We start from the raw sequence: 26,702 nt of genomic DNA on the forward strand, positions 1-26,702 counted from the left end.
TTTTTTTTTTTTTTTTTTTTTTCCGAAGTGTAAATGAGAAAACGGGCCAATTTCATAAATTTGGTTGGTCTTCTACATATTTATTAATTTAGATGTAGAAAAGAAATTCTTTTGCTCCCATGCTTGTTGGTTGTATTTAAGCTGCAAAGTGAAAGATGAGAAGCTGTAGATTCTCATCGTCAGCCACATCAAGTAAAACATGAAATGACGGACTGGCGTTTGGAAGGATAATCAAAACACAATTAGTGCCCGTTTGGGATTATTTTTTATGTGTTTTTAAACACTTGAAAAGTCATTTCAAACTATATTTTCTCGGTACACGATTTTATCTTCTCTGTTTTGATGAGATTGGAAGATTCTTGTAGGTGAGTTCTCTTGCTGTTGTATATTTGTTCCATTAGAAATTCATTATTTTCCTTCTAGACTTCATAGAGCTCTGTTCTAAGCACATCCAAGGCATCAAATATGATGTTAGAAATCTTGTTTTCCTGCAACCAAATAGGTCCTAGAACCCCCTTTATGCAATTCAACCTAGCTTCCACTCCCTAGTTGGGGGACACACCAGTTCCATGCAAATCTGAAATATATTTAAGATGCCCCAGCCTGCAAGTTTTATATAATTCCCTCTTTCCCATTTCTCATTTCTCTCTCATTTTCTTGTAGGTCAGTTCTTCTAAGCAATCCAACATCTTGTAGGTCAGTTCTTCTAAGCAATCCAACATATATTAACTAGTTAAAATATATCTTATTCTTCTAAAGTTAGATGTTTGGATTAGAAAGAAAAAGAAGTTTTTGAGTCATCGAGGGGGAAGCTCAATTAGGGAGAGGTAGAATGATGCCAAAATCCTTGCAATTTGGAATTATGTTATAGATCTAAAATCACCTTTACTAGGAGATCCTTTGTTCAACAAGGGTCTTTCATGAATGAAGAACCTCTCATTCACGAACAATAACGATAGTCGATGGGGTATTTGTCGGAGGAGGAGAAGAAGAAAGGAGACAGTCTAATCAACAAAAAGAAAGGCCATCAAACTAACTATTTCTTCAAATCAACTAAGTAAATTAGAGTCTATAGAGTCGGTCATTAATCACGATTCTTTTAAAACGTTAGAGATAATAAATCAAATAGATATCAAATTCAATCATTTCATACCAACTCGATTGAACTTAAGTGTTATTCAAAATAGTGATGAACTCCAAGTCCTCCATATTCTTTGATGCCATCCATACCTACATATACTCATAATGGTATACTATTATTGAAAGTCTTCAAAATTTTGATTGAACTTTGAAAAGCATTGAGTTCTTCTCCTCCTCCTTTAAATGACAAAGACTCTCAATACATTATGCCTTCGCCTTATCTTTATGGGTTATTCTTCAACTTGCCCTTTCGCCTTTGAACTGAACTTTGGTCCTTTTTGGGAAATGACCCTTCGATGTGGAAAACCCACACGGTTCCTCAACGTCCAACTTAAATTAAATCATACCCACATATATATAAATATGGGCATCTCTCTAATATGCCCCCCCTCGTTAAATCATATCAAAATGACCTCTTTTTTTGCCCATTAATAATCCTGATAATATGGGCATCTCCAAGATTGCCTTTCGAACATATTAGTTGGAGGAGAAGAAATTTTTTCTGAAGCTTTTGAGGCCCCCATGGATGGAAGTGCCCTTTACTGTTCTGCAGCCTTATTTTCCAGCTTTGAATCATAAAGAGAGCCTTTTAGAGCCATTGGGTCCTCCATTTTTGGCCTAAAGCTTCGAGCTTTGATGCATCCACCACAACCCCACCACCCATCTTTCATCTTTCCAAGCATAAAAGTATCCATTTTTTCCCCCAATTTTTGCTGTTCATTGAAATGGAAATGAGTTAACAGAGTGGATTCTTGAGGCAAAGGGTAAGTAGTTTTAGACCAACGGATGAACGAAACGTTAGCGAGCCCACTTCCTTAGCAAATGCCCAATTTTTTTGAAAGTGACAATTGTAGAAGTAGAAGATATGATGGACCCACTTGCTACATCCTTCTTACTTCCCTTGGAGAATAAATAAATAAATAAATGTCCTTTATTTTTCTCCCTAATTTCAAACTATATTTGGTCTCTTTCTAGTATTGTTTTAATCATGTTTGAAAATTAATATTTAATTTAATTGGGTGAGGTTCCGATGAATTCATCAGGTATTATTTTTCCAAATATAGTGGGAATTAAAACTTTTAACGATATAAATATAGTGGGAATTAAAACTTTTAACGATATTTTATATTTTAATTAATTGAACTATACTCAGGTTGATGATTGATATTCTATATTTTAATTAATTAAACTATATTCATGTTGATGATTGATATTCTGTATTTTAACTCATTGAACTGTACTCATGTTGATAATTGATATTATACATTTTAACTAATTGAACTATACTCATGTCGATAATTAAAATATAATATGAACTATACTCATTCGATAATTAAAATATAATATAAAAGTTAGACATTTTTAGCCATATTTTTACTGTCTGAGAAGTCATAATTTCGAATATTTTTCTTATATATATTTAAAGGAAATAGTGGACAAAATAAGTATTTAAGATAATATAATTATTTTAGTTTATGTAAATATCAAAAATAAAATAAAAATTATTTGTTTCAAATATTTTTAAATTTCTCTTTCACAAATTTAATAATATAAAATTGTCGGCAATATTATTTAATAATTTGGAAGAAAATGGAGTATTTTCTATAACAAACAGAGATTTTTTTTTCTAAATAATAACAGTAAACGAGTCAGCGATTTTAAAGTTGCGTGCTTTTTCCAAAATGAATAAATGAAAAAAAAAAAAAAAACGTGGCGTCATATTCCACGTCATCATCCGAACTCGCATGGATAAGTAGTCCCTCAATGCTGCATTTGCATTCTCCAACTCTCCCGAGCTTCCTCTTCCCTCTTCTCACGTGCCCCCTGATCGGATCCTTTCATATTCTTCACGCGCCGCCGTCCTCCATGGCCTTCTCCCCGTTTCTTTCCGCCGTCTCGCATTCCTCCGCCGACCTCGCAAGCGTTGATTTTGACTGGCTGCCCGATTCCTCTATCAAGCTTTGGAACTCTGAAGTTTCCAACAGTTGTGGCGACGGTTCACCGACTTCTCCGCCGCAACCCCTAACATTTCGTCGACCAACTAATAGATTTTTATTAGACCAATCTTTTGGCCTCCTTAACCCTTCTCTCCAAACAACCAATAATCTTCTCCACCGCACCTTTTCTTCGTCATCGTCATCGCCACCGCCCCCTGCAGCCGAGAGTCTTGTCAGCCGGCCGCTCTTCCCGGCCGGTGATTTTAAGGTGAGACTTACAAAAATGAATGATTAATGATAAGGGGCACTACCTTCATACTAAGCATTTTGAGAGCTCATGTTTAAAGCATATGATATCATACTATTACGAAGATTCACACACTTATAGTGAAAAATGTAAAGATCACATCCAACAATTTCGATTTAGTTCATTCAAAATGTTACGTTTGTACCGTTCCGAACATGTTCTAAGCTGGCTGCTATAATCATAGGTAACCTCCATGCAAAGGATGATTAAAAAAAAAAAAAATATATATATATATATATATATGTATATATATGATATTATTAAATGGGGTTTGAATAATGAGTTCAGGAATGGGGATGGCAGAGGAATAAGCAGAGAGCAGAGAGTCCAGTTTCATGCGAAAGTAGCATCACCATTGAAGGGCTAAGCAGAGCTTGCAGATACAGTCCAGAAGAGAAGAAGGAAAGGATTGAAAGATATAAGAGCAAAAGAAACCAGAGGAACTTCAACAAGAAGATCAAGGTAAAGTCTTCTCTCTCCTATTCTTTATCTATCCTACTTGAAATTATGGATTAATTAATTCTACACAATATTATTCTGCCTACATATTGTTTCCTAGATTCTATATGCCAACAACTATAAGCTAAAATTGTTGTTACTTTCGTATTATAATTATCATGATTTTTTTGCTTTTGTCACATCGATCTCTCTCTCACTTTAAAGGTTAAAAGGTCGTTTCAATATTTGGAAGGTAACGATGGAAAAGCCATAATTTAAAATCATCCTAAAAGTAGTCCAAGAAATGAGATGATCAAATTCTCTGGTGTCTTTTCAATAATATGATATTTGACCCTTGATTATAGGCTAATATCTTTAGCCTACAATTGCGTTTTGTCATATGTATCATATTTGACTTTTGATCATAGGCTAATATCGTGTATCCATTTAATGCTCTCTTCACTTCCTTTTATTCTGTAAATGATTATAAATAGAGAACTTTTAGTACCGTTTAGGTGTGATGGTTTTAGCAAATATTCTCGTGGTATCATAGCCATTTGAGCAGTAGAAAAGGTTGAGAAATTGATTTGAGTCCACGAAGGAACAAGTGTACTTTCGAATTATGGCTAAACGTAATCTCTAACATGAACCAAACGTCACGGGCAATGAAGAGACCAACCACAATAACAATGACTTCCTCGTTGAGAGAGGAGACAGGAAAGTCGTTGATGGGCTACTTTCCACACCAAATGAGTGTTGAGGAGGTTGCTGGTTCAAAGTGAGGTGGTGAAACTAGAGTTCCATCAACGTAATCCAACATGTCCCGACTCTCAATGAGAAGGAGAAGTTGGTTTTTCCAAATAAGATAATTTGACGAAGAAAGCTTGAGGATGATCAAATGGATTAGAGTGTTAGGAAGTAGATGAGAAGAGGATTTAGAAGCCGGTGAAGAAATGATCAGGATTGCTAAACTGGATGGGTTATGATACCATGAAAATATTTGCTAAAACCACCCCACCTACCCTAAATTGGGTAAAAGTTCTCTATTTATATCCATAGATTACATGGGTAGTGTTAAAGTAATTCACACTAATATATGAGTGTGGTTAAAGTATGCTTGTAGGAAATCGCTAGCCGATAGTCGACCACGGATCAGAGGACGATTCGCAAGGTACAACGACAACGTTGCGAAGAATTGTCCAATGCAGTGGAGTCATGGGCAAAAGGAAGAAGAAGAAGAGGAAGAGGCAAATAATGGTGGTGAAAATTGGATTAAGTATTTCATTGATGCATATTCTTCTGCAAACCTAATTCCATGAAATCTCACACAAAAACAACAATAATAATGTAATTCTAGTTCCAATAGGCCTCTTCCATTTTGACCTGCCATTCACTTGCGTGAGAGCTCTATATTTACTAATTTGAGGTTCTCTGTTTGTTTCGTATTTGGGATGTAAATAAAAAGGTTTGTTTTTTGTAATAAGAATGAAGAATGGAACTCCTTTTCATCTTTTTGTGAAAAGGATTTGACATTGATTGGTGTGTAAAGATTGAGCCATTTTTGGAACTGATTCGAGCTCTGTTTGGGTGCTCGGGGGATAAGGGCTAAAGATAAGTCAAAAAGGTGGAGAATTTCAGTCACTCTCACTACAAAATGGATTGCAACTTAGTTTGGTGACAGTCGCAGTCTTCAGAATCTAAGCTCTAGCTTACTCACCACACCATTCCTTTCCACCAATTCATGCAATAGAATATTTAAAATATAAAAAAAAAACTAAATTAATAACAATATCCCTAAAGTTTTGGTCAGAAACCATGGATACTTCTCAAAAATACCTTAGAACTTTCAAAATGGTGTAAAAAGTATTCATTACCGTTATTCCTACGTTTCAAAAGTACTCATGAACTTTCTAAAATAACATTAAAACATTAGTAGATAATCTATGAAATATCGCTAGAAAGTTTTCTTTATAAAGGTAAAAGGGTGTTAGTTTCAAGGTATTTTTGAAATAAAATAATAATGCTAAATACTTTTATTAATTTAACTTAAAAAGAAAAAGCTTTTTAATGTAATTAGAAGTACTCTAAATATACTTAAAAGCACTTCCAGCCACTTTTAGAAAAGGTTCTTAATTCGTACTGGTTGTCCTTCTAACTATGCATGTAGTTCTAAATTAAAATAACATAAATTGGCTGATTTATTAGCTGTTCATAAGCATATAAACTACTCACATGTGTGTTGCCACCAATGAAGTGCTTTGCGGCTTTACAAGCAGTGGGGAAGATTCATGGAATTCCAAGCCTCCTACAGTTTGGATCCCCTGGTGGGTCAATTGGTTGGTTCATTAGACTGATGATGAGCCCCAACTTCTCTGGCTTAGCCATGGCTTCTTCTGCTACAAAAGGATTTTTAAAAATTGCAAGAATGGAGCTATGTATGCCTTTAACCAAGTCTACTTCCAAATTATGGTAATTAAGATATGCATATGCTAACATAAATGGCAGAAAACTTTTGACTATTGTTAATAAACGTAAATAAAAATAAAAGTAAAATCATCACCGGTAATAAACCTACCATTAGTAGATATTGTTAGAATTGGTTCGGTACGTATCGTCGTCAGCCTCATAATTTAAAAACGCGTCTACTAAAGAGAGATTTTCATACCCTTATAAGGAATGTTTCGCTCCTCTTTCCAACCAATGTGAGATCTTACAATCCACCTCTTTGAGGGCCTTAGCGTCCTTGCTGGCATACCATTCGGTATCCAGCTCTGATACCATGTATAACAGCCCAAGCCCATCGCTAGCAGATATTACCTACTTTGGCCCCATTACATATCGTTATTAGCCTCACGATTTTAAAACGCGTCTACTAGAAAGAGACTTCCACACATTTATAAGGGAAGGTTTTGTTTCTCTCCCCAACCAATATGGGATCTCACATCTTTCCAAACGAAAAAATAATAATAATAATAACGGGCCTTGATGGTAATGATGTTTTTAACTGTAACTTTCAAATTTATTTAACACTCCTCAAAATTATACTATTAGTTCCAATTTCACTAAAAAAACTACAATATAATGGTCTTCCTAAAATAAAAATCATACCAAGAAAAAAGATAAAAAGAAAGACATGTTGTGCTCCTATCCTAAATGGAATAGTTAAAGTAGACTTGAACCCTACGGCATTCCTTTGAACTAACAGACCCAAATGGGAAGAGGGTGAATTTGAATGGAATTTACAATATTGTTTTGATGCTGAAATGGACAAAACCCCAATTGGTTTAGAGAACGCAAGTTGAAATTCTTTGGTGATAAATGATAGAAGCTTGAGTCCTCATCATGGCGAATATTTATAGTTACGTATTAACTAAGGTCAGTGAATAAGAGTAGGTTACTTGCTGTTGAATGGACTTTGACCATGCCAACTGGAGCTTTATTCAATGAATAAGACATTGACTTTCTAAAAAGGTCCTTTAATGATCGTTTACACTACACACCCCTCTCACTTAAGATCTAATTTAAATGGAGGTCCAGAACTAGAAACAATCAAGTTCATAAAACATCTATAACCTTTAAAATAGTAAATGACCTACGACTTCTCAAGCATCAAATATTCTAAAACCAAGTGATAGACTAATAAAACTAGTCCAAATATGCATATCTAACTTTACCCGAACGCCCTCATGCATTCTTCGAAAGGAAAAAAAGGGACAACTTTTTCATACTCGATATCAATAAAAAAAAATCATTTGAGATTAATAGGTGCGATATGCATACCCAAGTATTATAAACAAGAATAAATGGTATCAATCAAGATAAATAAAACCTAAGAATAGATAACTGCTAGCATTTAGTTTTGCGGACCTTCTTGAAGGCTAGCAGATCGATTGAGCGCTTGAACGGAAGCAATAGCACTGGGTGATGTCTCCTCCGTTTTGATCACTACTTCTCTGTATACGTTTCACGGGCTTTCTTGAAGGCCAGAGGGTTGATTAACCCCAAGCGAAAGCTTTGACATTGGATGATGTCTTCTCCGTTTCGACGGGCATTTCCCTGCTTTTACTAGTTTCAAAAAAAATAAAATCAAGCAATTGAAGGTTTCAGTTGATTCAGTTTTCATAGTTCACGGAATTAAATAGGAAAACAAAACGAAGTTCAATCACCATGGAGGTTTCAGTTGGTATATCCCAAACTGATAATATTTTGTGGGGTTACAGTGAAGAAGTGAGCTTGTTTGTTGCATATATGTCAATTGTTTGGCGGCTCCTAGTTGAATATTAATGTTGACACTTTAATATGAATACTATAGTGAAGAAAATATACTCAAGTATCCAAATCAGAAGAACAAAGGCTGAAAGGGGAGGATAACAAACAAGCTTCCATGTCTGATATCTCGATGGGAGTTAGGTACCTGTTGACAACACACCAGATATACACTACTGATCGGAAGGTGGTTGTGTGATCTCTGGATCAGCTTCTCCACTTTTCTGCTCTTCCATTAACACCTCAGATGTTTGTTGTCTAATCGAGATCAAATGATCATCTTTCAAACCAAGAGGAGAAACATGACAATCAGCCATTGCCACATCCCCAGGCTTCCCAAGTCTTGCATCAAGTAAACATTCTTCAGCTGTAAATGTACCGTCCATTATCACATTCTTTTGATTTTCTGAAACCAAATTAGTAGAAGTTTTGTCCCTCAACATATTTTCTGAACCAGTCAATATATCAGAACTTTTTAGACCATATTCATACTGATGAAAATCAACAGCCTCCATTTTAGAAGTTTCTTTTCTGTCATTTCCGAAAACTACAGCTGATACATCTCTGGTAGATGTAGGAGAATTCAGAAGCTCATTTGCTGATACTGCACTTAACTCGCTACTGGGTAGTGGGTTTTTCAATTGCACGTTATCAATGTCCATTTCAATAGGTTCTTCCATCTTTGAGGTCTTTGGCTGCGCAATTTCTTCAACAGTGCTTTTGCCTTTCTCATTCAACAACAGTTTTTCCTTAGAGCCTGATATTACATTCTTGACTAGAAAACCTTGTGGTGGCATGTCGTCAATGGCTTTCGCACCTCTCAATTTTTCATTAGAGGCAGCAAAAGATTTTGCTATATCATCCAATAAAAAATCACCTTCACCACCTGATATAGGATCCCATTTGAACAAATCCGCTGACAAAGGGTCATTCAGATCTAATTTATCATCTGCTGATATCCTTTCAACTGGAATGGTTTCCTTGTAGAATTGTTTTCTCTTTAGAGCATTAGCTATAAGACTCCTGAAATGCAGTACACATGAAAAATATGTAAATATAAATTTGTACTTTTTCAAATTACAACATCTCTTTTAATTATTCTTTTAAAGCACTCATACCTACTGTTCTTTGAAACAGCAGCTTTTGCGCATTCCATAGAGACACCCAGCAATGATGACAAGTTTGCGACATCGTAAGGTCCTCTGATTTCATTTACAGAGGGGGCAGCACTGGATAATATGAGATTCTTTCCTTTAGTCCAATCCACCAAGATCTGAAAGTTCAACAGGCTAAAGCACAGATGATAAGACGTGTTCATTCACACTAAGAAAGAAATTCAATATATTAACAAAAACAAGATATCAGAACATAAAATTTCTAGTAGACCACTGGTCCACTACAACAATCTACGATGCGTGACACTACAAACTTTCATTTCACCTTAGCAGCGGATATCGTTTGCCTCCTATCATGAACATCGGAAAGGAGATCAGAGTACATGATTTCGAAGTAAACTCCACGCTGCGATAAAAAAGAAAATGGCCAGAAGGTAAAACTCAATCACTAATTATGATACATTTATTTATGACCACAAGTATATCAAAAAACGAAAGATTAATGATTGACAAACCTGAATTGCAGATTTAATCGGACCTTGCTTCAAACTGAAAGGCAGTTTCTCCGCAAAATCAATGGCAATTATATCTATCTACGTGATGAAAAACACAGTTAATATGACCATATTGTGCAGACCAATGCAAAAATGATAAGTTCGAATTAGTAAAGAGGTTGCAACTAGAATTACTAACTTATGCAATCACTAATATCTCTCCACGCCAAACAAGATCATTGAATAATCCAAAAAATGCTAAATTTTGTAGCTACATAATAAAATATATACACAGGTAAATCCGACATACCTCCAATTTCTCGCAAGCCTGCTCGAAAGAATACTGATTAAGAGGCTTCACAGCAATCAAATCGTAGGTCTTCAGAATAAGGTTGTCAGAATTGACAGCCATAACCTCGTGCAAACTGTTAACAGAAATAGTAAGACGCGTGTACTGCCGGAAACGAGAGGACCGTGGGACGCCGAGGAGATCCCGGTGGAACTCTACGGAGGCGGAGAACGATGGAAGGATACTGTGAAGAGATGAAACGTTGAGGAGGGGAATAGAACAACGGTCTCGATCGGACATCACTCCTTTGATTGTACGGTTGTAGGCGATACCAGAGTAGCCGAGCTCCATGAGTTTGGCCACAATCCTGATGCGATTCCTACTTGAAGAAGAAGACGAAGATGATGATGATGATGATGATGATGATGATGATGATGAATGCTCATCGTAAGGTATGTTGAGGTCGAAGAAACGCATGGCGATGATGAAAGAGCTTTGTATTGAAGAAGCACAGTGTTGAAGCAGAAAGGAGACTGAAACTTTGTAGAGCTCTGTAACTCTGTGAAAAAGGGGATAGACGAGGGGTTTAACGGCGGGAACGAAACTCGAAACTCGATTGCCGGGCTACCCAGAACTGTCTAATTGGGCCAACATAGGGCCCACGTTCAGAGTTTAAGCCCAAAAAGATGACGCAATGTCTGTAAGATTGGGCCTGAAGAGATCCAGCTAGCAAGAAAAAGCCCGGCCCGAAATTCCCACTGATAAACAAAGTTTATTAAAAGAATTTGCTTATTATTATTATTTAATGAATCAAATATGAAGATCGTAAGTATCATTCTCCATAATGTTCTCCGGTTATCACAATGAAAATTGAACTAATTATTAGTATTAATACCGGATTTTAAAATGTAAACAAGGGTTAAAATAGTAAATTCAATTTTATAACAAAACTTGGTTTGGTTTTGAACGATCTCATACGCTCATTTGATTCAGGAAATGGTTAACGGTTAACTTACATCACGTGATATTCGGGTAAGTATATGTTGATGGTTGTAACAACTCAAACCCATCGCTAGCAGATATTGTCTTATTTGAGCTTTCCTTTAGTGATACCCCTCAAGGTTTTTAAAACCGCTAGGGAGATGTTTCCACACCTTTAAAAGGAATGTTTCATTCCCCTCTCCAACCGACGTGGGATCTCACAATCCACCCCTCTTTAAGGCCTAACATCCTCGTTGACACTCGTTCCCCTCCCCAATCGATGCGGGATCTCACAATCCACCCCTTCGAACCTTGGGCTGTTACAATGGTTCTAGAGTCCCTAACAGTAGTATTAGAATCATGTCCACGACTTAGCTATATCATTGTCTCAATGGCATAGTCATATAGTGAACTATGGTTGAGCTTATCAAATAGAGGGTGTTCTCTAGTGAAGAAGGGTTGACTAGTTAAAAGTAATATGCTCGAGAAGAAGGGTTGACTAGTTAAAAGTAATATGCTCGAGAATAATCCTGAACGGATAACTATTTAAGGATAGAGTAATCCCGTTCATCCTCATAAATATTTCACTATCCTAAGAACAAATAATGTGTTTAAATTGTAAATTATATTAATCATTTGTCGAACCAAATCTTAAAACCAAACAATCATCACAATAAGATATCATACGAATTTATACCATATGCTAAATAAATACTGGAAAGAAATCGAGTGGCTTGGATCAACCAATAACAGCAATTAAGATGCATTGAAAGTTGAAGACAGGAATGCATGGCTGTTCATTACAGAGTTGAAATATTCAAGGTATCACAAAGAAAACAATGCCCAGATGAAGAATTTACCTATAAATTGCAGCAAAAACATGCTCCAACAAAAAGAGGTTCAGAGCTAAACACATACACGACAAAGCGCCTCGACACCGCTCCCACCGCTCCCAAACGGAGATAGGGAAATTCAGAAAAGAATGACACACCAAGGTCATTGACATTGCCAGGATGCTCAACTAACCAAGAAACATTATAAGACTAGATGTCTCAATGATTCTAGACAAACACGTAACAGCGAAAAAAAACGAATACTTACGATGAAGTGATGCAAATCGCAATCGAACTACCTTGTTCGTTAAAGAAGTAACATGTTTGATGGATATTGCAAAGACTCGCCTGCATAAAACCCCTTTTGTACAAGAAAAGAACCCAATATGTTACATGTAGTTTGACATTGTTTAAAAGGACCTGCCTACATCGTCGCCTGGTGTATACAGAACGCCTCATATTCAGCTGCGTCGGACCAATTCAAGGCTATTATTCTTTTATGGGGTTGAAAGTGGTCCATGGGGAATGGATTAAATCGAGTATGAAGAATCGACACAATGGCCTAACGCTGCAGAAACATCGGTCATCTACCTTCAGACTTCACCAGCTGAGAGAACACCCTACTCATGGAGACTCCCGAGAGATCATCCACACCCGGAATGTCAAACCGTGTAGCGGAAACACCTGCCTCAACGTCGTTGAAATTGTTAATCTGTGGAGAGAGCTCACCGATCATATTTGTACTGTTATCTTCAGGATCGACTTCAACGACTGCTTCTTGTAGCTGAAGTGCATACTCCAAGTTCCATAATACGTCTCCCATAGATGGCCTGTCGACTCCATAGTCAGCCAAGCATTTTTCAGCAGTTTCTCCAAACTTCCTAAGAGAAGTTGGTCTAATTTTTCCCACTAGAGTAGGATCAATGATTTGGTCCAACTGCCCTTTCTTCTGCCATTTCATTGCCCATTCAGCTAAGTTTACCATTTCTCTTGGAAGGGTTGGATCTATGACAGGTCTTGCACAAAGGACTTCAAACAGCACAACTCCAAAAGAATAAACATCTGATTTCTCAGTCAGTTGTTGCCTCCTGAAATATTCGGGATCGAGGTATCCGAAACTTCCTTTCACGGCCGTACTAACATGGGTTTGGTCAATTTCAGGCCCTGTCTTTGAAAGACCGAAGTCAGCGACCTTTGCCATGAGCGTTTCATCGAGTAAAATATTAGCAGACTTGACATCACGATGAATAACTGGTTTAGCATAACCAGTGTGGAGGTAATGAAGTCCTCTAGCGGCTCCAATGCAGACCTCTAATCTCTCCTTCCAGCTCAAACTAGGGAAATCAGAACCATATAGATGGCTCTTCAGGGTCCCCTGCTCCATATATTCATAAATCAGTATCATCTCATTCCTCTCATCGCAGTACCCAATCAACGATACAAGATGACGATGACGGAACTGTGATAGCATCTCGATTTCAGTTTGAAACTCTGCCAGTCCTTGTTGGGAACGTGGGTTACCCCTCTTCACAGCAACTTTGGTGCCATCATTCAAAACTCCTTTGTATACTTTCCCAAACCCTCCAATACCAATAACCCAGCTCTCATCGAAGTTATTTGTAGCCTCTTGAACTGTTGCGAACGGTATACGATATCCATAGTTGGAAGCAGCACTTGTGATAGTGCCATTTGAGTATTTACTTCCCATAGTGTGTGACATTCCTCCAGCCGTCGATATCGAAATCCATGTTTTTGATGGAGCTTGATGCATTCCCTTTCTTCTTCGTCTGTTCAGTATAAACAGAACAGCGACCAACATAGCTGCAACAAATGCACCAACGGTTACGCCCACAATCACGCCGATGTGCTTATTGGAAGAAGTCGAGTTCAGAAAACTAATTACAGAGTCTTCCCCACTAAGACTGCCAACTGAGTTGTTCATTTTCATGATTTCCAGACCATTTAGAATGGCATTTGGATACACATTGGCTAAATTTGCTGGGCCAATGCTCACAAGAAGTATGTCATTCTTGATCAATCCTGTAACAGCGTCCATATAGTAAGGAGTGCCCAGAGCATTGTTAAGAGGAATACTAAGATCTAAATCCCGAGCGACCAACCATGAGTCAACGTAAACATTGAAATAAAGTTGGTGTAGAGCTTTGCTCACAATGTCACAGAAGTGAAACCGAACAAGGTACTGAAACTCCGGGTCCACTTTAAATCGCCATGTCACATTGAAATTACTGCTTGGATCATCCTTCGAGTTCATCTCGGTTAGGGTACCGTAGACAACATTTGGAGCAATCTCTGGAGCTGCCCCATCATCACTGTATTTAACAGCTGCAATGTTAGAGAAACTTATTGCAGAATTCTTATTAACTAGAAAGCTCTCATCAGGAACCCAACTCCGCGCGAGAGGATCATTATCTGGAGAAACCTTTGGCCCACCCATATTAACCCTAGCAACTGTCTCATATGCCAGAGCAGATAGCCCGTCGAATTTACCAGACGGTTCTAACAAACTGGCTTCATCAGTGATGAGAATGTCAGGAACAGAAGTAACTTCAATGGCATTCACATATGCAAAGGAGCCATTAACAGGAGTAAATATAACTTCAAGAGTATCTGAAGCTACGTTAACAGAGAACTCTTTGACCACAGGATTCTTCACAGCAACTAAATCTCGCAGCAGAACAAAATTTTGGGTCGAAACACTAAAATTTGCAGCACTCATATTGAAGCCAGGAAACACAAATGGATAGAAATAGAGACGGATCCAGTGCCTTCCAGCCGTAATTGGAAACTTGAATTTTGATGATCCAGTGAAGATTCTAGCCGTTCCAAACAGCGACGAATCATTAGAAGAACTGGCAGGTACTGAAGACGTATTAGCCAGAATGACTTTTGGGGTGGAAAGCAACTTGGAGACCAAATTATCGGCCATGAAAACACGATTACCCACAGATACATTAGCCGGCGATCCACAGTCAATAAGATAATTATCTACCGGATTAAACAAACAAGAAATGCACGGCAGCAACGAAATGAACAAAATCCAGAACAGTAATCCAAATCTTCTTCTACAATCCATCGCTACAAGTTTCTAGAGCTAATCAAGAAACAGAATCACAAACAAAACCTGATTCGAAGCAACTTTTGAAAAACTAGGGTTTATGATGAAAAACAATCAGTCGAATGTTTGTTCAATCAGAATCCATGAAAACGACCGAGAAATTAGCACTTTCTTTATCATCAGAGATCCAAACAGTGATAGAACCAGATTTATATCCCGAGCAGGAGGCAAATTTGAGGCAAACAGGGAAGCAAAGTACAATAAATCTCAAAAAGCGCCAACCGGGATGAAGTTGAAGACAGCTTTAAAAGCGCACAGATACAGTTCCATTACATGCAATCAGAGCAAAGCAACAAAAAAACAAAAGAACGATCAAATGATCACACAGTCAAAAGGGGGCTAGAACGCGGACTGACAGCTGAATTCTTCTGGCAAAACTCAAAATCATCAAGTTCATCTCGAGATAGAACTTGTAAAAAGGTAAAATCAAGGGGAAAATGGATGCTAAACGGAGAAGAAACTTCGAGGAGGAAGAACAGTTGGGCTTTAATGGCGGGATTCAAAAGTAACAGAAAGAGCAAGTTTCAGAGTTGGGTAAACTGGTTTGAATCCAGCAAGAAAACGCCACAAAAGAACAGAACCCATTGACGAAATGTGAAAAGTTTATTATTCGCATTTATTCGATTCCATGAAATTAAAAATAAATAAATAAATTGGAGCACAGGTGGAACGAAGTTTGAGCCGTCCATCACGAGGCAGTCGTCAGTTAGCACATGGATTTCGGGTTTTTTGGGTCCGAGTCCGAGTCCACTCACAAGTATTAATACAAAATTAATTTAAAAACTTTTTAAATTAAATTTAAAATACTAAAATATATCTTTAGTTTCTTTTATTTATATACAATACAATAATTGATTATAATTCAACCAATAAAGAATTTGTTAATTTAAGCTCTAGCCACGTGTAATTGTCTTTTTTTTTATTATCTTATGGAATTATATGATTTATTAGAAAATATTAATTTTTTGGACATATTAAATACAAAATCTAAAATTTAATATATATATATATATATAAATAAATTTCAGAAGGTGTAATTTAAGCTTATATTTGTTGTATTAAAATATATAATGTATTTTTTATTTTCGAATTTCCTTTATTGGTATAATATCTTTATTTGAAGAGTAAAATTTACGTCTGGTTGAACGGCTTTATAAAGAGTATATAAATGATGGATGTTTATTTAAGGAATGTATAAATGCTTTCTTCTTATTTTATAGATATGAAAGTTTTTTTTTTTTAGGGAGAAAAAAAAATGCCAAATAAGAAGAATCTAGCTTTTTCGAATTCACTCTACTGGGTTGGCTTATATTTCAAGTTAACAAAGCGTTGACCAATCAAAATATGTCACAGTTAGTCAAATGCAAATTTTCTCACCGTTCAATAATTGGTATGTTATTTTAGTAGTTGGTCTGTTTTTAGTAGTTTATTGAATAAAAATATTATTAATGTCAGAATGTACTGTAATAAATTAATCAAGATATTTCTAATCAATTAATATTTAGAGAATATATTAATTATGAAATATACCTTAAATATTCGTAATCATTTAATATTTTTCTTCTATGACTTGAGTAGTAGTATATTTTATTTCATTCTCAAAATTTAGTTAGTTTATATTTTTCTTATTCGTAGGTATTAATTGTATCTTGTATCTATTTTTTATTTTTTTAACCCTGTATTGTTTACTTGAGTAATAATATTTTCAGATCTATTCACACTTCATATTATGTAATTTATTTATTTTATTGAAAGTAATAAACCATATATGTAATACGTAATCTGTGACACCCGAGTAAATAAGGAATACATGAATGAACTAATACTACATTCAAACGCGAGCGATCCTAAATATAAAATAATTAAAAATAAGTAAAAGTTACTATGTTCAGTAACCTTCTGAATTTTGTTTCTAACAAACTTGTGAGTGAGGACAAAAACGTGCTAAAATGATCCGTGTTAGTTTTTTGAGATAGCGTTCGTTCTTAAAATTAGAAGTAACGTGACTGTATGGTACGTGAATGTCAGAGAACATCATGTGGTAAATTTGGATTTCAAATCCTGCTCGAACAATAATATCATTGAAATATATAGTAAAGCTAATCAATTATGCATTTTGTTGTGAGGACAAGCTAGCACAATAAATCATCAATAATTTAAAAAAAAGTTGTTTTTATCGACAAATATTAGCTAACGGGCAGGAATTTTGTAACAAGGCAGTTAAATATGCTGTCGGAAGTGTAATATAAGTAATAATAATTATTATAAACACAAGTACAATAATTCATTTAAAATAAAGGAATAATATTTTTTTTTGTTAAAAAATATGGAATCGAGAATTCAACCTCTAACATCTGAGTTGAATATTGACTATATTTATGATATCTAATAAATATTTAAATTATACGAAAATTTTGAAATAAAAATAATAATTAAAAACGAGAAAATAAATGTAATTTGAAAATTACTTTAGAGCAGTAATAATAACACTCAACTTAAGTAGAAAGAAAACATAATAACTTAGAGATAAAATTTAAGATTTTGTTTGCCTATTTTTTAACCCAAGCAAAAAGCAAGCAAAAAGGAAGTAAGTAAATTTTTGGTTGAAATACAAATTGACTATATTATTATAATAATTAAAAAAATTGAAAAATAATCTATGAGGTGTCGATATACAATTTTCATCCATGTATTACAGACTTTTATTTATAAAAATAAAGAAGACTGATATTGTATTTAAAATTTCATATGTATTTTTTAAATATAATATTTTAAAAATTCAAAATATTAATTTTTTTTAGTTTACGGATATTTTTTAAGTAAATATAAATTTGGGATGTAATTTTATTAATTTAGCATAAATTATTTAAATAGAAATTAGGAAATAATATGTATGGATAACGTGGTTGACGGGGCAATTTATGACGCGTTTCTCTATTATTTATTACGCTTTCAAACACAATTGCTTGCGGCTGCTCGCCACCTGTCGCCCTTTGGTAGTTGAAATAAAGACTTCCATTAAATCTTTTTTAATACACAATTTGTCAAAGCCAGCTGGCCACATTACGTTTTTAGGGTTTATGTATGGATTAATTAATTACAATGGAATTTAAAATAATAATAAATAAATAAAATTAGAGGAATATATTGTTATTGAAATTAAATTCCTCTAGCCACCTATAAAGTAGTATATATTTTAAAATATAACATAAATTACTTATATATATATATATATATGAAATTTTCAATATACTTATTCAAACAAAAATAAGTTAATAAAAACAATAATATTATATGATTATCTCTTTTTCTTCGACAATTATATAATAAAACATAAACTCTAGTACATTTGCTTTTAATTTTTAAAAAAAGTCTTATATCAATAAAATTGTACGTAAAAGTATGATTTGTAAATCACGCGTGAACTTAAGCTCTTCACTATATCATGCTCAAGCTTCGGCTTCTCTCCTTCACTTTATAGGAGAAGAGGATTCGAGATCCATGTCCCATTGAGGGAAAGAGTTTGAGCTCGATGCGCTTGAACTCCAAACCATCTTGACCTCTCCTGTCGTCAAGCCGAGCTATACGAGGCAGAAACTCGTCTCATGTACGGTTTGGAGTTAGTTACACACAAATCCACTTTTCTTCAATATCTGAGTCGAGATAGAAACAACCAAACAAATATTGACCTTTTATGTTTCTTTATAATTTTCTTGTTGTTCATTCTCAAGCATGTTTCAAAGTTCAGCTGGATTTAGTAGGTGCACAAATGTAATTGGCGGTGTTCTACTTTTGGTGATATTGGTAGTCGGAATGTTGTTTCAAGATTGAGTGTATCCCCGATTTTGGGAATTGCAAGTCCTCGTATCACAAGTTCAATAGAAAATAAATAAAAAGTTTTATTTATAATGTCTCGTAAAAAATGTATGTTACCCAAAGAAACAGATAAAACGTTTTGTTTATAATATTTGAAAAATATTGTCTATTAATCAAATAAATGTGACGGTGTTATAAATGTTATAAGAATTTTATATAAATAAATAATTTTAAACAATTTTATTATATTATTTAATTTCAGATAATTAACCACGATCAATTATTATATTTTAATGTCAAATTAATAAAATAATTTTAACTAATTAAAATTTAATTTATTTTTCATTGGTAAATTTTATATATTTTTAGTTTATTTTGTAATAGATCTTATAATTACATAGAATAAATGAATTTAATCAAATCATATAAATTTTTAATTATAACTATTTAGTATAACTTATATTTTAAAAACTAAACTAAATGATGAAGTATATTATAAAATTATATAAACTTTCTTTAATTTAATTTGATTAATTTGTAAATAATTTTTTAGTTTATTTAGCAATTAAATTAACAGCATTCTCAAGTAAACGATTATAATAAAGGTATAAATAGTTAGTTAAATAATTAAAATTATAAATGTCATATTTTAAAAATTAAATATAATTAATTTATTTTATAATATCTTTAATTTTTCTAAAAAAATTAAAAAAAATACATTTATTTTTACATAAAAAATATTATTAAAATTTAAAAAGTTTTAAAAATACATTTTTTTTAAAAGTATTTAAAAATTACCCTTTTAAGTTTTAAAAAACTTCATTTTAAACTTATTAAAAAAATTTAAAACTAATTGGAAAATATTTTAGAGATTTTTTTTGAAAATTTATAAATATTATTGATTTTTTTTTTAAAAAAATTAGGAGTATTTTAAAAATAAATATGTCATTTAGAGATAATTTTATTAGCCTCAAATCTTAGTCTAAAAAAATGAAAAGGTGGAAAAAATAAAATAAAATTGAGGGAGGAGCGAAGGCTGGTCTGCTGGGTCGCACCTGACTTTTATTACCCTTCAAATATCATCACTCCGGCAATTTTGTTCCTCTTCTTTCTCTGTTATTCTCTTTTTCTTCATCTTCTTGTTTAGGGCACGCAAGATCTTTGTTTCTCAACCAGGCATCTCGCCGATCTGTTATTCAGGTAACTTTCCATCGCTGATTTCTATGATTGAGATTTAGTCATTTCCATTTGTAGTGAGTTTGATCTCCGATCTTCTCTCGCTCGCGCCACTTCAACATCTTTTCTTCGTCGTCTTCACTGTTGGACATATCTTCTGTTCATCTATCAATCCCGATCCATCCTAGGGTTTCAGGACATTCTTCCAAAGTTCGTGTCGTTTCTTGTTCTACTTGGATGGATTCTTTAGTCCGAAGTAGTTGAAACTGCTTTTGGTTTTAGAAGAATCAGTCCAGAAGCATTTCAGCATTTATTGGTTTGATTTCTTTTTCAATTTTTTGTTTTCGCCTAGACATGGGAGAATCGTCCACTGACTGAGTCGTATAACTATATCTATATCTGGAACTTCCTGTAGCTCTTTTGGAGCTTCTGAACATGCACTTTTGAACAGTTGGTCATTTCCGCATATAGACGGCATTATCATATATTTCTTGTATGGAAGATTCTCAAGATTATCCATGTTGTAGGCCGCTTTTAGGCCCGCAATTCCTGTGGAGCTACTGATAGGTTACCTTATGACTTCGAGTCAGTTGCACGTTACTTTTCGTAGATTTACAGGCCTTCATTCAGGTTAAACCTAAGGTTTTCTTATGAAGCTTTGGATCTAATATTTTTCGTATGGATTCCACTTCTTTCACTGGACATCTCAGTTTCAGAAGCTGCCTGGACTTCTACTTGTGTTCTACAAGGGAACGGTTATATTTCTGAATCATATATGCACTCCTTGTTTTTCTTATTTTACAGACTCTGCAGCCACGTTGGGTTTATTCTTATATTTTTTCTTTATCTTACTTCTGGGCTTACTTTTGTTTATCGTACTTTTATTTTCAGGCTGTTATCGTTAGCAATAAGGCTTTCAAATAGCTTTTCTATCTTCTGGCTCCCCAAAGCTGGAACAACAGCTGTTTTGACGAAGGAATGAAATTTGCATAGTTCTTTTTACACCCACCGCATGCCATGTCGGGTTTACTTAATGTATTGTCAGCTATCTACGTTTCTATATGTCTATGATTGCATTGGGACGTGTATGGAGTTGAGTTACATACAATTTCTCTTTAAGTTTATTGCAGATACTCTCATTGCTTATCTGATTCTGTGCACTAGTCATTGCATCTAATAGTTCACAGAAATTATAGTAATTTCAGAAGCAAAGTAATTCTTAACCTTGGTGTATCATGTGTGTGGTGGTGGGTGGGGGGAATTCTTTTTGTTTTGTTAAATTTAATTTACATTTCATGTAGTATTTTAGTTGTAATTGGTTCAAGACTTTCTTGTTAGATAAGAATGTTATTCTTTTGATTGCTGAAATTCCATTTTAATTGAATTCCTCATTCTTATTGGATTTCTAGTTGACTTGGGTTGATTTAATCTTAAGTTTATAACTATCAGCAACATTTGTTAACTTATTATGACGTACTGTTGTAAATGATATATGTTCTTCCCCTTTTTATGTTGATGCATTATACTTAGACTGCAAAATTGTCTGTGTGAAATTTAAAATTGTACAAGAAAACAGGGTTTGTTTATTGCCGAAGTTTTGTTCTTTGCAGTCATCTCTTAATGGATCAGCTTCGAATGTTCCAGATGGTGCTGGGCGATCTTTTGCTACCTCATTTTCTGGTCAATCTGGCGCAGCCTCCCCTGTTTTTCATCACTCTGGTGGGTGCATGTTCTTAGAGTTTCTATATTTTTATTCAAATTTATGAAACTTAGAGGTCTCAATTTCCAGGAACTATGCAAGGGTTGCATAACATTCATGGAAGCTTCAATATTCAGAACATGTCAGGTGCACTAGCTTCGAGAAATTCAACGATTAATAATGTTCCATCTGGTGGGGTGCAGCAACCTACTGGAACACTTTCCAGTGGGCGTTATGCTGCATCAAACAACCTTCCTGTTGCTCTCTCACAGGTATGTTTCAAGGTCAAGCTATTTATTCAGAATTCAATGCCACCTTATTGACTGAGATCCTTAGCATCAGTTTTCCCTGTAATTTTGATAGTCACCTTTATGGTGCTCACCAAAATTTAGCTGTTGCACAATGACATATTTTAGATATTTGATCACTTTGCCTATCAAATAAAATTGCACTCGTCTACAATTATTTTTGAAATATTATTGTAATTATTATTATAGAAGAATTTGGATGTTCCATAGCTTTGTTGATGAAGGAATGAGTGAGAATTAGTTTGCAAATAGGTTATCGGATCATAACATTTTATTATTGGACTTGTTATTGGAATTTCCGAACATAACCATGAAATGACATCTTTTAAGAGATTCAGATGCAATGAAGGTGAAATTATAATCTTTTTCATTTCCATAACCCTTGTAAGTTTATGTCCTTCCACTCCAGTTTTACTGTTTTCTTTTCTTCCGTAGTTGTCTCATGGCGGCTCTCATGGGCATTTAGGAGTTGCAAATAGAGGAGGTATAAGTGTTGTAGGAAATCCTGGATTTAGTAGCAGCACAAATGCAGTTGGTGGTTCTATTCCTGGGATTCTGTCTAGTTCTGCTGGTATTGGTAATCGAAATACTGTTCCAGGGTTGGGTGTATCTCCAATTTTGGGAAATTCAGGTCCTCGGATCACAACTTCAATGGGAAATATGGTAAGTGGAGGCAACATAGGAAGGAGTATAACTTCTGGTGGGGGATTGTCATTACCTGGTCTTGCTTCTCGTCTAAACCTTGGTGCTAATAGTGGATCTGGAAGTTTATCTGTGCAAGGACAAAACCGTTTAATGAGTGGTGTGCTTCCACAAGGTACAATCCCTTGAATTTCTGAATGAATGCTAATGATTCTCCTATAAAAAAAAAATGCTTGTATAACGATTCATAATAATGTTGTCACCTCTCTTTTGTACTACTTGTGCTCTACAATGCAAGGTATTAGATACTAGCTTAGATATAAATCAATTTGGTTTGTTTGAAAGAGTGATGTGCGGTATCTGGAAGCTATTTACTCATTTTACTTTGTTTTCTAGTACTATCTTATTCATGCTCTTATTTTTCTTTATTTTTAATATTTTTTTTAAAATTTTCTATAAGAAACTAGAGAATTTTATTGAACTGCCAAGCAGCTACAAACATGGGGAATGAAATACCCCTGCTCAGTCCATGGTCACAAAAAAGAAGTCCAATTGGCAGAAATGCACTTACAAATTTTACGGGCGATGAATTGTTAATGATTAAGTTGTGTTTTTTTACTTAAGTTCGACAAATATCTTATTTCTGATGCTGTACTGACCAGAAAATAAATGGAAATGCATTCATTACAGTGCTCTTATATGTGTATGCTACCTTGTAGTTAAAAGTTTTCTATGCTGTTTTGTGGTAGATGACATTTCTTGCTTCAGGATCTCAACAGGTCATTTCTATGTTGGGCAATTCTTATCCTAGTGCTGGAGGTCCCCTTTCCCAAAACCATATGCAGAGTGTGAATAGTCTGAGTTCTCTGGGGATGTTGAATGATGTGAATGCTAATGACAATTCTCCTTTTGATATCAACGATTTCCCTCAGTTGACTAGTCGTCCAAGTTCTGCAGGAGGACCTCAAGGGCAATTAAGTTAGTGACTAGGCATTGTTGATGTCTAAAATTTATTTTTTAATAATTATGTTTTCTCTGCACCAATTTTGACCTATAGGAATGTCATGTAAACATTTCAGGCTCGCTGAGAAAACAAGGCCTTAGTCCTATTGTCCAACAAAACCAGGAGTTCAGCATTCAGAATGAAGATTTTCCAGCGTTACCTAGATTTAAAGGTGCAAATCCCTTTTTTGCTTCCCACAGGATGCATTCATGTAACTCATTAGGCTTTTCCCTCTAATCTTTTTCAAGAATAACACAATAATTTTGGAGAACTATTGCTTGTAAATATTCTAGTTGACCATGAGTTATAGCTGAACCGATTAAGTAGAATTTCATAATTTATTATTCAAGTAGACTATTGCAATTATTAAGCTCAGCTGCTACTTCATGGTCGGTTCTGAATTGTTTTTCTCTCATCAGCCTGGATTAGCAATTCATCTCATCATAACCTACATTGTCCTTTTGCGCACTTCAGATATAAAACATTTTCTATTATTGATTATAGTTCTAGATCTTGTGCAGGTGGGAATGCTGATTATGGCATGGATATGCATCAGACAGAACAACATGAAAATTCTGTGCCTATGATGCAGTCGCAGCAGTTCTCTGTGGGAACACTTTTTTACACTCTTCTGCTGACTATCAGGTTTCGGGCTAGTAATCGTTTCTAATGTTCTTGTTTTGATCTTCAGATTGGAAGGTCTGCTGGATTTAGCTTAGGGAGTACATATACACATCGACCCCAGCAGCAGCAACAGCATTCTTCAGCAGTTAGTAACAGCACGGTCTCCTTTTCACCTGCAAATAATCAGGATCTCCTTCATTTGCACGGATCAGATATATTCCCGTCATCACATACTGCATCCTACCACCAGCAGGTATGCAATTCTTTTAATGTAAAGGAAGCATTATTTTTACTCCTTGCATCTTAGTTTTTACTTTGCAGTTGCAAGGAATCAACCTATTGCCCTACTTTGATGTTTTTATTAACTGAAGTGAAGTTTTCTACCTTTTGAGGTCGATCATTCCCAATGTGTTATAAGGATCGAACGGGTGTAAATGTTTTGTAGATCAATTATTGGCCTATATGACTTAAATCTCTTCTCCGATGAAGTTTTTCACACCAACGTTTCTTTGTTCTTTTTCAGTCTAGTGGGCCTCCTGGTATTGGTTTAAGACCAATGAGCTCTCCTAATTCAGCTTCTGGAATGGGTTATGACCAACTTATCCAGCAGTATCAACAGCACCACGGTCAATCTCAATTCCGATTTCAAAGTATGTCTGGTGTTAATCAGTCATTTAGGGATCAGGGCATTAAATCTATGCAGACAGCTCAATCTTCTCCCGATCCATTTGGTTTACTTGGTTTGTTAAGTGTAATAAGGCTGAGTGATCCGGATCTTGCATCCCTCGCACTGGGAATTGATTTGACCACGTTAGGTTTAAATTTGAATTCAGCAGAGAATCTTCATAAGACTTTTGGCTCCCCATGGTCTGATGAGCCTGCTAAGGGTGATCCAGATTTCAATGTACCGCAGTGCTATCTTATTAAACCACCACCTACACTACATGTGAGGTTCTTCACCTTTCATATATCCCCCTCCTAGTCTATGCGAAACTTCCTACAGTTGTGTCGACTGATCTTGTTTCTGGTAATTGCAGCAAGGATACTTCTCGAAATTTACTCTGGAGACACTGTTTTATATATTTTTCAGGTGTGCTATATCTAAATAAGCTTACGTTCTTTTTTTCTTTTTCCTTTTTCAAGTTTTGTTTTCATTTACATAATCCTTACTCTATCTTGGTCTGCAGCATGCCAAAAGATGAAGCTCAGTTGTATGCTGCAAATGAACTGTAAGCTCTCATTATTAACTTACTGTGCAGTCATTTTCACCAAAGTCTTGAAAATAATTTATGGATAGACTTTTTCCTTAGAGCTGGTGCCAACCCTTTTTATTTATTTTTTTATCTTATGTAATAGTTACAATAGAGGCTGGTTTTATCACAAAGAACAACGATTCTGGTTCATTCGTGTCTCTAACATGGAACCACTTGTGAAGACTAACACTCACGAGCGAGGATCGTACCTCTGTTTCGACCCCCAAACATTTGAAACTGTCCGCAAGGTTTGGACTTGTCAATATCTTTTCATTGAAATTATTTATACTACTCTCTGTTGCACCGTTCCCATTGCTCATTTTGCTCATGTTACGTCCATTTGCTTCAGGATAATTTTGTCCTTCACTACGAGATGGTAGAAAAGAGACCAGCACTACCGCAACATTGATTCTTTTTACATATATAGAAAATGTAAAGGTAATTCGTGGATTTTCACATGTAAGCCTTAGTTGTGTTTGTAGAATTCATGTTTTTGTAACTCGGTAATTGCAATCGATCGTTTAGGCCCAATCTTGTAATTTTAGTGAGCCGATTTAGTGGTTTCTTCCCTGTCATTTTACAAGATCCACAATCTTAGGTTGAACATGGTATCATTGAATTGAATCCTCGGCATACGGGTTTATTGCTTCCTTGTTTGTTTTTATGGTACAACCTGCTGTCATATGATACCAACATCTCTCCTATTAACCAACCAAAGTTAGGAACCTGCTGTTGCCTGTTTGAACAACCTGCCAATCAATGTAAGCCATTCATTCTTCCAGCTTGTTTTGAAACTGTTTATTTGATCAAATTTCTGAGAACACTGCAGTTAAGATGAGCCACAAAACAATTATGTCCACTTACGACAGACGTATCCAGTCGTTTGATATAATGTTTTATAAGTTTTAGCATTCATATTAACACTCATGGGTTCAATCTTTTGTTCATTACTTTGTCAGGACCAACAAAATAGTCACCCATTGATAAATAAAGTTAGGTTCAATACGATACGATGGAGCGTAACTATGTGCGAAGAAAAGGGTTAAAAATAATACATGTACAAATCATGTCTTTTGTATAAGTCTTAAGGGAATTTGAGTGAGCAGTTGAAGAATTGAAGATTGTACAATCTTCGTCTCCATAAAAAAAGTGTACATTTTTTCCACGTTAACCCGCCGACCGAGAAAATTTTCAAATGCCAAAAACTCTGGAGGGTTATTGAAAAAAAAAAAAAAAAAAAAAAAA

The 26,702-nt window shown here is 35.0% G+C and overlaps 4 protein-coding genes and 1 non-coding gene across 12 annotated transcripts; 2 read left to right on the plus strand and 3 right to left on the minus strand.

The window, feature by feature from the left end:
* Positions 1-2,989: 2,989 nt before the first annotated feature.
* Positions 2,990-6,122, plus strand: LOC111448769 (zinc finger protein CONSTANS-like). Of its 2 annotated transcripts, XM_023088506.1 has the most exons (4): positions 2,990-3,345; positions 3,673-3,846; positions 4,935-5,006; positions 6,054-6,122. In XM_023088506.1, exons 1-4 carry the CDS (start codon positions 3,007-3,009, stop codon positions 6,072-6,074), a joined length of 606 nt encoding a protein of 201 aa, XP_022944274.1. In that variant the 5' UTR covers positions 2,990-3,006; the 3' UTR covers positions 6,075-6,122. The 2 variants fall into 2 exon arrangements, with proteins under 2 accessions (XP_022944274.1, XP_022944273.1); XM_023088505.1 differs by lacking the exon at positions 6,054-6,122 and having other exon boundaries at positions 4,935-5,368.
* On the minus strand, positions 3,263-10,563 carry LOC111448768. Of its 5 annotated transcripts, XM_023088503.1 has the most exons (9): positions 10,008-10,563; positions 9,719-9,796; positions 9,529-9,609; positions 9,207-9,361; positions 8,237-9,111; positions 7,989-8,091; positions 7,690-7,887; positions 6,055-6,215; positions 3,263-3,351 (listed from the first exon to the last, which is right to left on the minus strand). In XM_023088503.1, the coding sequence occupies exons 1-5, from the start codon at positions 10,461-10,463 to the stop codon at positions 8,262-8,264; spliced, it is 1,620 nt and encodes a 539-aa protein (XP_022944271.1). In that variant the 5' UTR covers positions 10,464-10,563; the 3' UTR covers positions 3,263-3,351; positions 6,055-6,215; positions 7,690-7,887; positions 7,989-8,091; positions 8,237-8,261. The 5 variants fall into 5 exon arrangements, with proteins under 5 accessions (XP_022944271.1, XP_022944272.1, XP_022944270.1 ...); XM_023088504.1 differs by lacking the exon at positions 7,989-8,091 and having other exon boundaries at positions 7,690-7,878; XM_023088502.1 differs by lacking the exon at positions 7,989-8,091.
* A 1,143-nt stretch (positions 10,564-11,706) lies between these two features.
* LOC111448570 (receptor-like protein kinase HERK 1) lies at positions 11,707-15,536 on the minus strand. Its single transcript, XM_023088245.1, has 2 exons — positions 12,069-15,536; positions 11,707-11,988 (listed from the first exon to the last, which is right to left on the minus strand). The coding sequence occupies exon 1, from the start codon at positions 14,892-14,894 to the stop codon at positions 12,384-12,386; it is 2,511 nt and encodes an 836-aa protein (XP_022944013.1). The 5' UTR covers positions 14,895-15,536; the 3' UTR covers positions 11,707-11,988; positions 12,069-12,383.
* A 4,259-nt stretch (positions 15,537-19,795) lies between these two features.
* On the plus strand, positions 19,796-26,144 carry LOC111448793 (probable NOT transcription complex subunit VIP2). Of its 3 annotated transcripts, none has more exons than XM_023088543.1 (14): positions 19,796-19,952; positions 20,820-20,963; positions 21,539-21,647; positions 21,730-21,899; positions 22,371-22,752; positions 23,346-23,555; positions 23,657-23,752; positions 24,102-24,187; positions 24,272-24,457; positions 24,728-25,150; positions 25,242-25,294; positions 25,392-25,433; positions 25,561-25,705; positions 25,807-26,144. In XM_023088543.1, the coding sequence occupies exons 2-14, from the start codon at positions 20,946-20,948 to the stop codon at positions 25,864-25,866; spliced, it is 1,980 nt and encodes a 659-aa protein (XP_022944311.1). In that variant the 5' UTR covers positions 19,796-19,952; positions 20,820-20,945; the 3' UTR covers positions 25,867-26,144. The 3 variants fall into 3 exon arrangements, with proteins under 3 accessions (XP_022944311.1, XP_022944310.1, XP_022944312.1); XM_023088542.1 differs by having other exon boundaries at positions 19,797-19,952; positions 21,718-21,899; XM_023088544.1 differs by lacking the exon at positions 19,796-19,952 and having other exon boundaries at positions 20,945-21,020; positions 21,718-21,899.
* On the minus strand, positions 21,567-21,647 carry LOC111449149. Its single transcript, XR_002711546.1, has one exon. It is a non-coding gene; the product is annotated as a small nucleolar RNA snoR35 (small nucleolar RNA).
* Positions 26,145-26,702: the final 558 nt, after the last annotated feature.

This window comes from Cucurbita moschata, unplaced genomic scaffold, assembly GCF_002738365.1.
Source record: "Cucurbita moschata cultivar Rifu unplaced genomic scaffold, Cmos_1.0 Cmo_Scf00010, whole genome shotgun sequence".
Lineage (NCBI taxonomy): Eukaryota > Viridiplantae > Streptophyta > Magnoliopsida > Cucurbitales > Cucurbitaceae > Cucurbita > Cucurbita moschata.